General features: G+C 35.0%; 1 protein-coding gene across 1 annotated transcript in view; it reads right to left on the bottom strand.

The window, feature by feature from the left end:
- The window catches only part of SRBD1 (S1 RNA binding domain 1), a 337404-nt gene that overhangs the window by 269572 nt on the left and 54098 nt on the right, over positions 1 to 13734 (bottom strand). Inside the window, exon 7 of the mRNA XM_044663288.1 lies at positions 2752 to 2869. Coding sequence (XP_044519223.1) covers positions 2752 to 2869 — 118 coding nt within the window. The remainder of the gene's footprint in view (positions 1 to 2751; positions 2870 to 13734) is intronic.

A 13734-nucleotide genomic window follows, 5' to 3' on the forward strand; every position in this document is an offset into this window, starting at 1 on the left:
TTTCTACAGATAAGCAGTTTGTTTTCTATACCAAGCAAGATTGGAAGGAAAAAGGATGATATAAGGAACAAATGGGAAATGATGATGATGATAACATAATTATAAATAATTTTTTTTCAATTGAACAAGCATTTGTTAAAAGTAGTTTTATGTCAAGTACTAGGCTGGGAACTAAGGATAAAAAGACAAAAATAAAAACAATTTCTGCTCTCCAGGGCTATTTCTCACATTAACAGAGCTTTACTGAGCATGTGTACATACATACATGTGTACATGTGTGTGTATTTGTATGTGTTTGTGTGTGCTTTAAAAACAATGTGGATCTGTCTCATCTCGACCACCAAATTATGTGACTATGGGAAAGTTATTTTCCACTCTGATCTTTGGTTTCCTCATCTATAATGTAAACATACTGAGCCATCTTCATGACAAAGCTACTGTGAGAAAAGTGACTTGTAAACAGTGAAGCACTATATAAATGCTGGTTAAAATTTTCCCCATTGTAACAGCTAAGTGGCTCAGTGGATTAAAAGCCAGGAATAGTGACAGGAGGTTCTGGGTTCAAATCTGATCTCAGATACTTCCTAGTTGTGTGACTGTGGACAAGTCACTTAACTCTCATTGCCTAGCCCTTAGCACTCTCTAAGGCGGAAAGTAAGAGTTTGTTTTTGTTTTTAAATAAAAATAAATAAATTCTCCCTATCTGCATTCACATGGTAGTCATTTTTTATCTTAAGCATACTGGTTCAGAATCTTAAAAACTGTAGCAATTAATAAATATCTACTCAATTTGAATTTAAATCTGTAAAATGAGATTAGACTTCATACTCTTAATTCTCTTTTTTCATTAACAAACTATAATTTCTGTGCCTCTTTAATAAATAATTCAGAAAAAGAAAGTTGGCAATGTAGTAGGTCTCTGTAATGGTTCATGTTAAATATTATAAATATTATATCATATTATTAACATAATATATTGAGATATTATGAAATATTATGAAAAATAAAATGTACTTCCTAAAAATACCTGCCTATTAAATTTAAGAAATGATTTGGTCAAACCAAGTGCCTGAAATATTTTCTCTGCAAAACAAAGGAAAAATTCTATAGATTTAAGTAAACCTCCCTCCATTTTTTTTTTTGGTTCCATGATCACATATTTTAATTATATTTTTTATCAATAGAATTTATTTACAAATGATTTGAACCCTCCCTCCTCTTCCTGCATCATAGAAGACATCACTCAGTAGTCAGGTATAAATATATAAATTATGTCTTTCATTTTTCCATTTTTCAGTGTATTCTCTGCAGATAATATTCACAAATTATTCTTCAATAATTAAACTTGTAGCAATGTACAATGTTCGTTTGGTACTACTCATTTCACTGTTCATTATACTGTGTAGCTCTTTCCAAGTTTTTTTGACATTAGCCTGCTCATCACTTATGTTGTAGTAGTATTCCATCACAATCATACAGTACAATTTATTCAGCCATTCGTCAACTGATGGGCATCCTCTTAATTTCCAGTTCTTTTCCCCCATAAAGAGAGCTGGTATAAATATTTGGAACACAAAATTCTTTTCTTTTTTCTTTGGTCTCCTTGGGAAACTGACGTAGCTATTTTGTCACAATATTATAATCTTTATGACATATCATTGTAGTCTCCTACCTAGTATTTTATTTTGGATTCTTGTATCCATATTCACTAATGAATTTGGTCTATAATTTTATTTCTATGTTTTTGCTATTTTGTAAAAGGAGTTGTGGTGAAATTCTTTCTGTAACTGTTATTTCAAATAATTTATTTAATATTAGAATTAGGTCATCTTTAAATGTTTGGTAAAATTCATTAATCTAGGTTCATTTATGGCCTATTCAATTTAAGCTAACTCTTCTAAAACAAGGTATGAATGCTATTTCTAAAATACTGATTAGGGGGGCAACTGGGTGGCTCAGAGGATTGAGAGCCAGGCCTAGAGATGGGAAGTCCTAGATTCAGATCTGGGCTCAGACACGTCCTACCTGTGTGACCCTGGGCAAGTCACTTGACCCCCATTGTCTAGCCCTTACCACTCTTCTGCCTTGGAAACAATACACAGTATTGATACAATCAATACACAGTATTGATTCCAATACTGAAGGTAAGGCCCTTAAAAAACAAATAAATAAACAAACAGAGAAGTAAATAAATAAATAAATGAATGAATGAATGGGTGGGTGGGTGAGTGAGTGGGTGGGTGAATGAATAAATAAAATAAAATGAAATGAAGTAAAATAAAACAAAACAAAACAAAATAAAATACTGATTAGCAAAGGGCTTTTTCAATGCTGCTTCTCACTCTTCTGACTATGTGGAATATTTAATCATTTCTCATATTATTTTATACACTTGAATTTGAAAAGTACGGCATTAAATAACAAAGGATCAAATCCCAATTCTGTATTATGATTACCTTTTAGGTACATTACCAAAAAAAGCAATCATCACAGGGGCAGCTGGGTAGCTCAGTGGATTGAGAGCCAGGTCTAGAGACAGGAGGTCCTAGGTTCAAATCCGGCCTCAGACACTTCCCAGCTGTGTGACCCTGGGCAAGTCACTTGACCCCCATTGCCTACCCTTACCAATCTTCCACCTATAAGTCAATACACAGAAGTTAAGGGTTTAAAATTAAAAAAAAAAAAAAAGCAATCATCACACTTCTTATACACACATACACACACACAAACCAGAAACAAAGTAATTCTTACCACATGGTCTAATTCTTCTAAAGTTCTACAGTTTAACAAGGCAGTTAACAACGATTCTGATAGTTTCCCTTCCTTTTTAATCTTCTGGATTGTGCCATGAGTCTTCTTTGCAACAGTCCTAAAAAAATGAAAACTACTTATTACTCAATAATCATGTATTCCAATAACTTTGTTTTTGTTTGTAAATCATTGTTGTCACAGTACTTACTCCCTTATGGGATCCATAGCAAAGATGAGGGAGCCGGGTAGTTTGCCTCTTTCAATAGTAATTCTCTATCTCAGACTATTTTCTAACTACTCTTTTCTAACCCTACCTTAAGAATGGCATTGCCAGGGTAAAATGTTCCAGACAAGGAATTACTGATCATTAAAAACAACAGGAGTCCCAAGTTTATAAAAATTGAAAGCACCAAGCACCAAGCAAAGAAGAGTAAGACAGTGTGTATAAAAACTACTCTTCCCAACAGTCACAGACTGTACCTTCTGTTCTCTCTCCTTACAGGACACCTGAAAGTCAAATAGAGTTGAATGGTTTTTCTTGATCAGATGCCATAATATAATTATACTGAGATGCTCCACTGAGAATTGGCAGAACCCTACTTAGAAGCTTCTTTATTTTTTTTTAATTTCAATATTATTCATTTTTGTAAGTGAATAATCTAATCTTATAAAACCAAAACCCCTAAATATATGCCCAAATAAAGGAGTAATAAATCACATGCTTTCATCTGCATTCCTACTCCAACAGTTCTTTCTCTGGAAATGGATAGCTATCTTTTTCATAAGTCCCTCAGAATTGTTTTAGATCATTGTATTGCTCTTAGTAGCAAAGTCTATCACATTTGATCGTTCCACAATATTGCTATGAAAGGAGCTTCTTTAAAAAAAAGAAAAATTGAAGGGACTGAAGATAGAGTCAAGATGGAAAATTAGAGGCAATAATTCAGCTGAATTCTCCCAACATTACCCTCCAAAATTATCCATTTCATATAATGCCTCAAATGAAATTTTGGAGCAGTAGGGCCAAGAAAAGGTCAGAGTGATACATTTTTTCCTACTAAGAAAATTTAAGAGATCTAAGCCACTAAGTCAAGAGCCCAAAAACATACTAGCAGCAGCAGGATCTTCAGAAACTCTCAAATCAGAGATGGTAAGGGAATTGGACAACTGATGACATGAGATTTTTTTGTTGAAACCGGTTACAGCAGGTGGCAGACTGGCAACTCAATTTTCCATAAATATTTCAGGATCACAGTATTATTGCAGAAAGAAACACTGGTGGTCAGTGGTTGGTCATGAGAGAAGAATGGTCCTGATCACAATTCCAAGTCACAAAGAGTACCAAAGTTTGTGACTAAGAGTGACCCAGGACTCTTCCTAGGTAAAGACCATAGTGTAGATCAGAATACTAGTGACCGTAATTCTCCCTAGATCATAACATCTTGAAAACACCCAAAACTTGCTGACCTCTAGAACTAACTCTGAAAACATGAGCACAAAAAAGCCTAAAGATTAGCAATGTGTCTCTCCACCCCAAGGTGAGCAGAGTCCAACATTAACATAAAATTCAGAGACAAGAAATGGGCTGGAAAAATAAGCAAACAACAAAAAAAATTTAATTTGAAGCTACTACAGTGGCAGGGAAGATGAAGACATAAATTTAGAAGATAATAATGTGAAAACAGATATAAGCAAAGTGTCAAAAAAAAAAAAAAATGCTAATTGGACCCAAACCCAACAAGTACTTCTGGAAGAGCTGAAGAGATGAGAATGGGAGAGTAAAAACTGGGGAAAAAAGTTATTGATTATGAAACACTTATGAAAAGACAAAAAAAAATTGTGATAATTAAAATGGGTTTGACAAATATAAGAATTAAAAAAGGTTGTGGTCACCATTTATAATAATTAAATATTAAATCATGAGACTGTTAGTAGTCTTAGTAGCTTTATTACAGCAAAATAGTGATAGTAACAGAAGGAATTATAGGAAGGAGGTAGAAAATATTGCCTAGCTTAAAATACCCTAAGTCCGGTTGGAGTGTCCCCTAAAAGGGAATGTAAATCGAAATGTGAATCTCACCAGCCCATGAGACTGTCTCCAGCCAGGCATTTCAACAACCAAAGACAGATGCCAAAGAGGCTGAGCCACAAAGGGCAGTCTCTCATGCTAAGGAGACAAGAGTCTCACTCGAGTAAGAGTCCCTATTCAGCCCAAGTCTCCAACACAGAAAACCAAATATTTGCCAGAATCCAAAATCGAAATCAGGTAGCTGAAATCCAAAGCCTCAGAAAAGCTGAGCCGTCCAAGAGCTTAGGTATTTATGCAAAGAATCTCTCCACCCAATAGCTCTCCTCCTCACATCCCAAGAATCAATCACAGTCTCCCAATTTACCCAGCAGTGTGTGGGGAGAGGTGGGGGAGAGCTCCCTTACCCCCAGCAGTGCTTATGGACTTTTAGGGTATAAACTTCCTTTTCTAGTAAAAGGTTCTTACTAAATGTTAATGACTAAGTGTGAAAGAGGGGGACTCCAAGTTCTTGATTGATTAACTTAAAAATAGACAAAGAGAGTTTAAATTCTCTTTCACAAAATAAAACCTTAAAAAACAGAATTGAGGGCAGCTATGTAACACAGTGGATAGAATGCCAGGTCTAGAGTCAGGAGGACCTTGGGTTCAAATCAGTCTCAGATACTTCCTAGCTTTTTGACCCAGGGCAAGTCACTTAACCTTGACTGCTTAGCCCTTGCCACTTTTCTGTCTTAGAATTAATACTTAAGACAGAAGGTCAAGATTTAAAAGTAAAAAAAAACTGAATTGGTCTAATGATAAAAGAGGCACAAAAATCCAGTGGCAAAAAGAACTCCTTACAAGCAGAATTGACTAAAAATGAGAAAAGGAGGTATAAAAGCTTTTTAAAGAAAATAATTCCTTAAAAATTAAAATTAAGTAAGTTGAAGCTAATGACTCCATTAGACATTAAGAAACAATATAACAAAATCAAAAGATTGAAAGACTAGAAGAAAATGTGAAATATCTCATCAGAAAAACAAGTGCCCTGGAAAACAGATCAAGGAGAGATCATTTAAAAATTATTGACCTAGATAGCAGATAAGTAGGGAAAGCTCAAACCACTCTGGGAATCCTCTCTAAAAAACCTTAAAACAACACTTCAAAACAAATAATGGAGTAAAAGAACTAATAAAAAGATGGAGTGAAGAAACTTTCTTGGGGGAAACAACTTAAAAGGTAGGCAGAGAAGGTCTGATTCACTGAGGTGAAATGTGAGATCAATGACATCAAGGCTTCACAGCCCACACCAAGGCTGCACCAAGAAGCACCAGTGCAAGCCAACAGCAATCCCTACCACCCCTACCACCCCACATCTAATGTTCTATGTTCTGAATCTGGGCCCATATTCTGAACCTTGCCTAAGCCACCAGCAAAGCACCTTCATCTACTCTTTAAAGTTCTAAGCCACAGTTCAAGCTTGAAATAGGGACTCAACACCCTAGTGCAAGGCAGTCCATGGTGTGCTATTACAGGACCAAAATGAAATTCCAAGCCCCTGCCCAAGCTCAAATTGAAGCTAATGATATTTCAGAGAGCAAAAAAAAAAAAAGCAGGTTTACAACCCAGAATCTTCTACCCAGCAAAACTGAGTATAATCTTTTAGGGGCAGAAAAATGCTCATTTAATAAAATAGAAGATTTTTAAGCATTCCTTGTAGGAGTCCAGGCATATATAAATCCTGGTGATATTTTAGGAGTGCTCAAAAAGCTGACTCTTATTATATTTCTTATGATTGGTTTCTATAACCTTGAGTTAAATTGAACCTTAACCTTGTCAAATTCCTAGCCCTTCCCTAAGGCTACACTCCAGAAGACCTGGTCAGTTATCTCACTCTACTTGTTTTGCCTATAACAATCAATTAACATCTATATCAAACAAGCTTAGATGCCTTAGTCCACTGATGGGCAAACTTTTTAAAGAGGGGGCCAAATGAAAGGAAATGCTCATCTCCCAGTCTGTTTCTAAGGCAACTCTTTAAAATTTAATTGTAATTTATCCTACTCATTGTATTCTTCAGATTAGGAATAATGTGAGGGCCGGATAGAACATTTCAGGAGGCTGCATCTGGCCTGCAGGCTGTAGTTTGCCCATCACTGCCTTAGACCATATGAACTCCTCATCTGGGTATTAGCTATACCTATTTTCTTAGGTTCTGGCAGTTTGTATCTTATGAGGATTACCTCATGAAATTAATGTATCAGACCACTTGTCTAATTATCATTCTCCCTCCCCCCTGTTCTGTTGTAACCCCAATAAAAATACTAGTATATCGCCTAAGGGTTAAGCTCTTCACTATCAGAGTTCTACACCACCAAAGTTCTTCACCATCTCTTGATCACCGAAGCTCGTTACAAAGCTCTTTACCATCAGAGTTCCGTTCCAGTATTCCACCAGAGTAAACTCTATCTGATTACTTCAAGTCAGAACTTTCTTTGTCTTTGTGTCTTTATTCTCGCCTTGTGCTCTCCTTCCTTTAGACTTTAACCTGTCACCCATTTTTCTCTAAGTCCCTGGTTCCTCTTTATGAGTGTTCTACCTACCAGGAACTTTTGTGAAGTTGGTGGACGTCTTCATTCCTAATGAAAAGAACAGACCTAAAAAGAATTACTGAATTACCTGAAAGCCAGGATCAAAGAAAGAGCCTGGATAGCATAAGCAATTATCAAAGGAAATTCCAATATCTTATATACAGAAGGTAAAAAGGAAAGAAATCCCAAAATTAAAACTCCCAGATATATTTCAACCAAATTCTAAGTTCTCAATTGGAAGAGAAAATATTTCAATCTGCCAGAAAGAAACAATTCAAAAACTATCGAATCATACAAGGTTTAGCAGCTTCCAAGTTAAAGGAGAGGAGGAATAGAATATATTTCAGAAGTAGAAGGAACTAGGATTACAAACAAGAATCATCTACCCAGCAAAACTGAGTATAATCCTTTGAATGAAAAAAATGGATATTTAATGAAATATAAGACTTTTAAGCATTTCTGATGAAAAATCCAGAATAAAGAGAAAATGTGACATTCAAACAGAAGACTCAAGAGAAACATAAAAAGGTAAACATGAAAGAATAATCAAAACTGACTCAATAATATAATAATATTATATAACAACTGACTCAATAATAAAAATAAACTGTTTACACTCCTACATAGGAAGATGATATATGAAACTTCTAAAGAAGTTAAAAGGAAAGGGCATCAAATATGTTGGAATAATCTAAAAAAAAAAAAAATGAAGTGGTGAGAATGAGGGAAGCCCCAAGAGAAGAGAGAAAAGACAGAATAATGGAGGAAATTTTCTAACTTAAAAGCAAAAAACAGTTTCTATAGTGGAGGGGAAAATGACCTAGGAGAGTGGTAGACAATGCTTGAACCTGATTCTCATTGAAATTGATTCAATTTAAATCAGAATTGGATCAAAAAAATATATACACATATACTCAGTTTGTATAAAAATGTAACTTATCCAACAAGAAAATAGGAGAAGAAGGGGTAAGAGAAAGAGTTGAAGAGAGTGGAAAAGGGGATCCTATGCATATCTTTGACTCCAGTAAGGGGATAAAAGAAAGGTCAGATTAAAGAAAAGGGTAATCAGAAGTAAAATATACTTTTTAGGAAAAACAATATAAAAGAGAAAAAGAAACAATAAAATAGGATTGAGGGAAATACAAAGTAATCATAAATTTGAATGTGAATGGGATGAACTTACCCATAAAATGAAAGTAGACAGCAAAATGGATTAGAAACTAGATTCCAACAACAGTTTACAAGACAGACACTTGAAAAAGAACGACATACACTTGAGTTAAAATAAAGGGGGATAAGGGGCAGCTGGGTAGCTCGGTGGAGTGAGAGTCAGGCCTAGAGACGGGAGGTCCTAGGTTCAAATCCGGCCTCAGACACTTCCCAGCTCTGTGACCCTGGGTAAGTCACTTGACCCCAACTGCCCACCCTTACCACTTTTCCACCTAGGAGCCAATACACAGAAGTTAAGGGTTTAAAAAAAAATAAAAGTAAAATAAAATAAAGGGATAATCAGAGAAATTACAATTTTATAAGAATATAAATTATTCAATCCCGAGGGACATAGAAGAAAGAATGCTATCCACCTCTAAAGAACTGTGGGAATAGACATACAAAAGAAAAACATATGATTTATCATTTGTATATATGGGTATATGATTTGGGGTTTAGATTTTAAAAGATTACTCTCTCTTACAAAAATGAATAATGTAGAAATGGGCTGTAAGTGCTAATATGTGTATAACCCAGTGGCTCTGCTTGTCAGCTCTAAGAGGGAGAAGGGAAGAAGGGAGGGAAAAAACATAAATCATATAACCATAAAAAAATATTTTTAAATTAAATAATTTTTTAAAAAAAGAATACAAGTCATTCCCCAATTAAAAAATGATCAAAGTAAACAGGCAGTTTTCAGAAGAAGAAATCAAAGCTATCTACATTCATGTAAAAAAATGCTTTAACTCACTCCTGTTTAGAGAAAAGCAAATTAAAATAATTCTGTGATACTACCTCATGTCTCTCAGATTAGCTAATATGACAGGAAAGGGAAGTGATAAATGTTGAAGGGGATATGGGAAATTGAGACACTAATGCACTGTTAATAGAGTCATGGACTAAGTCGAACTTTATGAAGAACAATTTGGAACTATGCTCAAAGGGATATAATACCAGGCATATCTTTTGACTCTACCATACCACTAGTGGGTCTGTAATCCAAAAAGATTTAAAAAAAAAAAAAGAGTAGGATCTATATGTACAAAAATGTTTATAGCAGCTCTTTTTGTGGTGGCAAAGAATTAGAAATTGAAGGGATGTTAGGCAAGTTGTAGTATGTGACTGGAATGGAATACTATTAGAGAATTTGGAACTCAAAACTTTAAAGAAAAAAACTAAAAATTATTTTTACACATACTTGAAAAACAAAATATCTTTTTTTAATGATATGGGAAGTAATCTCAGGAAAACACGATGACAATATGGTATTAGCTAAAAGACAGAAGGGAGGATTAGTGGAATAGACTTGAGGTGGGTGACGTCAGCAAGACAATCTATGATAAACCCAAAGAGCCCAACTTTTGGGACAAAAATCCACCATTTGACAAAAACTGCTGGGAAAACTGGAAAACAATATGGGAGAGATTAGGTTTAGATCAACATCTCACACCCTACACCAAGATAAATTCAGAATGGGTGAATGATTTGAATATAAAGGAAACTATAAGTATATTAGGCGAACACAAAATAGTATACATTGTCAGAACTCTGGGAAAGGAAAGATTTCAAAACCAAGCAAGAGTCAGAAAAAATTATAAAATGTAAAATAAATAATTTTGATTATATTAAATTAAAAAGGTTTTGTATAAACAAAAACAATGCAACCAAAATCAGACAGGAAACAACAAACTAGGAAAAAATCTTTATAACAAAAAACTCTGACAGGGGTCTAATTACTCAAATGTACAAAGAGCTAAATCAGTTGTACAAAAAAATCAAGCCATTCTCAAATCGATAAATGGGCAAGGGACATGAATAGGCAACTTTCAGATAAGGAAATCAAAACTATCAAGAAGCACATGAGAAAATGTTCTAAATCTCTAATAATTAAGAAAAATGGAAATCAAAACAACTCTGAGGTATCACCTCACACCTAGCAGATTAGCTAAAATGATCGCAGGAGAAAGTAATGAATGTTGGAGGGGATGTGGCAAAATTGGGACATTAATACATTGCTGGTGGAGTTGTGAACTGATTCCACCACTCTGGATGGCAATTTGGAACTATGCCCAAAGAGCTCGAAAATATTGCCTGCCCTTTGATCCAGCTATATCATTGTTGGGTTTGTACTCCAAAGAGATCATAAGGAAAAAGGCTTGTACACAAAAATATTTATAGCCACATCTTTTGTGGTGGCAAAAAAAACTGGAAAATGAGGGTATGCCCTTCAATTGGGGAATGGCTGAACAAATTGTGATATCTGTTGGTGATGGAATACTATTGTGCTCAAAGGAATAATAAACTGGAGGAATTACATGTGAACTGGAATGACCTCCAGGAACTGATGCAGAGTAAAGGAAGCAGAGCCAGAAGAACATTGTGCACAGAGACTGATACACTGTGGTAAAATCAAATGTAATGGACTTCTGTACTAGCAGCAGTGCAATGATCCAGGACAATTCTGAGGGATTTATGGAAAAGAACGCTATCCACATTCAGAAGAAAAACCACAGGAGTGGAAACAGAAGTAAAACACAGAAGAAAAACAAAAAGAAAAACATGATTTAGGATGTAGACTCTAAACAACAACCCTAGTGCAATTATCAATGATATGGAAATAGCTCTTGATCGATGACACATGAAGAAACCAGTGGAAATGTGTGTCAATTATGGGGGGGGGGGGAGAAGTGTTGGGGAGGTGGAGGGGAGAGTAAGAACATGAATCACGTAACCATAGAAAAAATTTTTTTCTAAAAATAAAAAGGAACCTAATTTTAAAAAAAAGAAAGAAAAAGATGGTGAGAATTATATGAACTGATGCAAAGTTGAAGTGAAAAGAACTAGGTGATCATTGTGTATGGTAATAGCAATGCTGTAATGATGATCAACTATAAAAGAACTGGCTACTCTAAGCAACACAATAATCCAAGACAATTGCAAAGTACTTATGGCAAAAAAATGTTATTCAACCCCAGAGAGAGAAATGATGAACTTCAAATGTAAAATAAAGCAAAATATCCCCACTTTTTTCTTTTTTTGAAATATAGTTGATATGGAAACATGTTTGCATGATTTCCCATATATAACTAATATATTGCTTGCTCTCAGGGAGTGAGTAGAAGGGAGAGAAAGAATTTGAAATTCAAAATTTAAAAAGAAAAGAATGTTAAAAATAGTAAGACAATGTTTTTTAAAAACCAAATAAAACACAATGGAGATTTTTTTAAGCTAAAGAAAATAGAAGGAAAAATTTTTCCACATCTATGCAAACCATTTGATTTTCTAACTTGTGAAAGGAATATTTAGCTCTATGACAAAGGATAGATCCTAATAGAAGAAAAACCCTTTAGATTAAAATAATATCTAAATTGCAATAAAGGGGTTATTTATTTAGAGTACAGCCAATACAGTGATATCTTCATAAGCAAATCTCCTGAAAGTAAAGCTTTTACTTTACAGTATTTTTAAAAATCATGTTACTGGGGGCAGCTGGGTAGCTCAGTGGAGTGAGAGTCAGGTCTAGAGACGGGAGGTCCTAGGTTCAAACCCGGCCTCAGACACTTCCCAGCTGTGTGACCCTGGGCAAGTCACTTGACCCCCATTGCCCACCCTTACCAATCTTCCACCTATGAGACAATACACTGAAGTACAAGGGTTTTAAAAAAAATCATGTTACTACATGAAGCAGAGGTTCCTCTAGGGTACTCCATCACAAAAATATCTTACTACAGAACTTCTATTTTTCCTATCCAAATAAAAAATACACAGATGTAAACAATTTAGCCAAAGTTGTAGAAGTCTACAAGTTTTTCTTCTGCACCTAGAAATTTTTCTGTACCCCTTCCTCCCTCCTGGTAGTCAACATGTTCTTATTCTCTTCACTTTCTTCTCTTCTACTTGTGGAGTTTGATAGAAAAATCAAAATTAGGGAGGAGTAAAATCACTGCTTTCCTGCATGGATGCTCAGGCCACTTGATAAAAGAAAACATAAATCTGTAGTAGATCCAGTGAATATGGAGCTACCATACTCTGTGCTCAAAACTTTCAGTGATATTTTATTTTCCCCTCTCCTTAATCTTCAAATATCCAATCAGTTATTAAATCCTATTCATTCTATCTTTGAGTTATCCCTCAAATACCAATCAATCAACTAATCAATCAACATTTATTAAGCATCTACTCTGTGCCAGGTATCTTTCTCTATTATTCCCAATGTAAAGCATTCTTGCAAAACTTAGGTTTGGGACAGTGCCTCCTGCCATATTTCAAGGGAAACACCAAATGGATATATGACATATATAAAGGCACATACAGCTTAAACAAATGAGATGAGCAAGGAAGTAAGGAAGGAGAAAGGAAGTTCACAACCAAAAAAAAGAAATAGAAGATCACAGAAAATTAAATGGACAGTTTTGATTACATGAAATTTTAAAGTATTTGCCTAAAAAAACCAATGAAGCTAATATTAGAAAAGAAACATATAACTTTTTAAAAAAGAAAACTTTGTAGCAAGTTTCTCTGTTAGAGGTCATATTTCCATAATATATAAGGAATGGATTCAAATTTATAAAAATAAAGAGTCATTATTCAATTGACAAATGGCCAAAGGATAGGAACAAGCAGGTTTTAAAGGAAGAAATCCAAACTATGAATTATCACATTAAAAAATACTTAAAACAACAAAGGTTCTATCATATACTCAGCAATTGGCAAAGTTGACCAAAAAAAAAGAAAAATAACAAATGTTGGAAGGACTGAGGGAAAAAAGAAACACTGATACACTGTTAATGAAGCAAAGAATTGGTTCTAACAATGCTCAAAGAGGCACTAAACTATAAATATCATTTGAATCACCAAAACTAGTATTAAGCCTCTACCCTCAAATGGAACCAAGAAAGAGAAAAAGATAATAAATACTCCATGTTGGCAAACCTATGGCATACATGCCAGAGGGGGCTATTCCCTTCCCCCTCTCCACACATGCCTGAGGGCATTCCTCGCATCACCCTCCCTTCCACCCAGCAGCCCAATGGGAGTACTTCCTTCCCTCTACTGTCTGGGGTAGGGGGGGGGGGGCAGGGCTCACATGCAGCGTTGAGGGTTGCAGTTTGGGCACTCAGTCTCTAAAAGGTTCACCATCACTGATAAATACAAACATTGACTAAAACTCTTTTT

Source organism: Gracilinanus agilis, chromosome 2 (genome assembly GCF_016433145.1).
Source record: "Gracilinanus agilis isolate LMUSP501 chromosome 2, AgileGrace, whole genome shotgun sequence".
In the NCBI taxonomy this organism is placed as follows: domain Eukaryota; kingdom Metazoa; phylum Chordata; class Mammalia; order Didelphimorphia; family Didelphidae; genus Gracilinanus; species Gracilinanus agilis.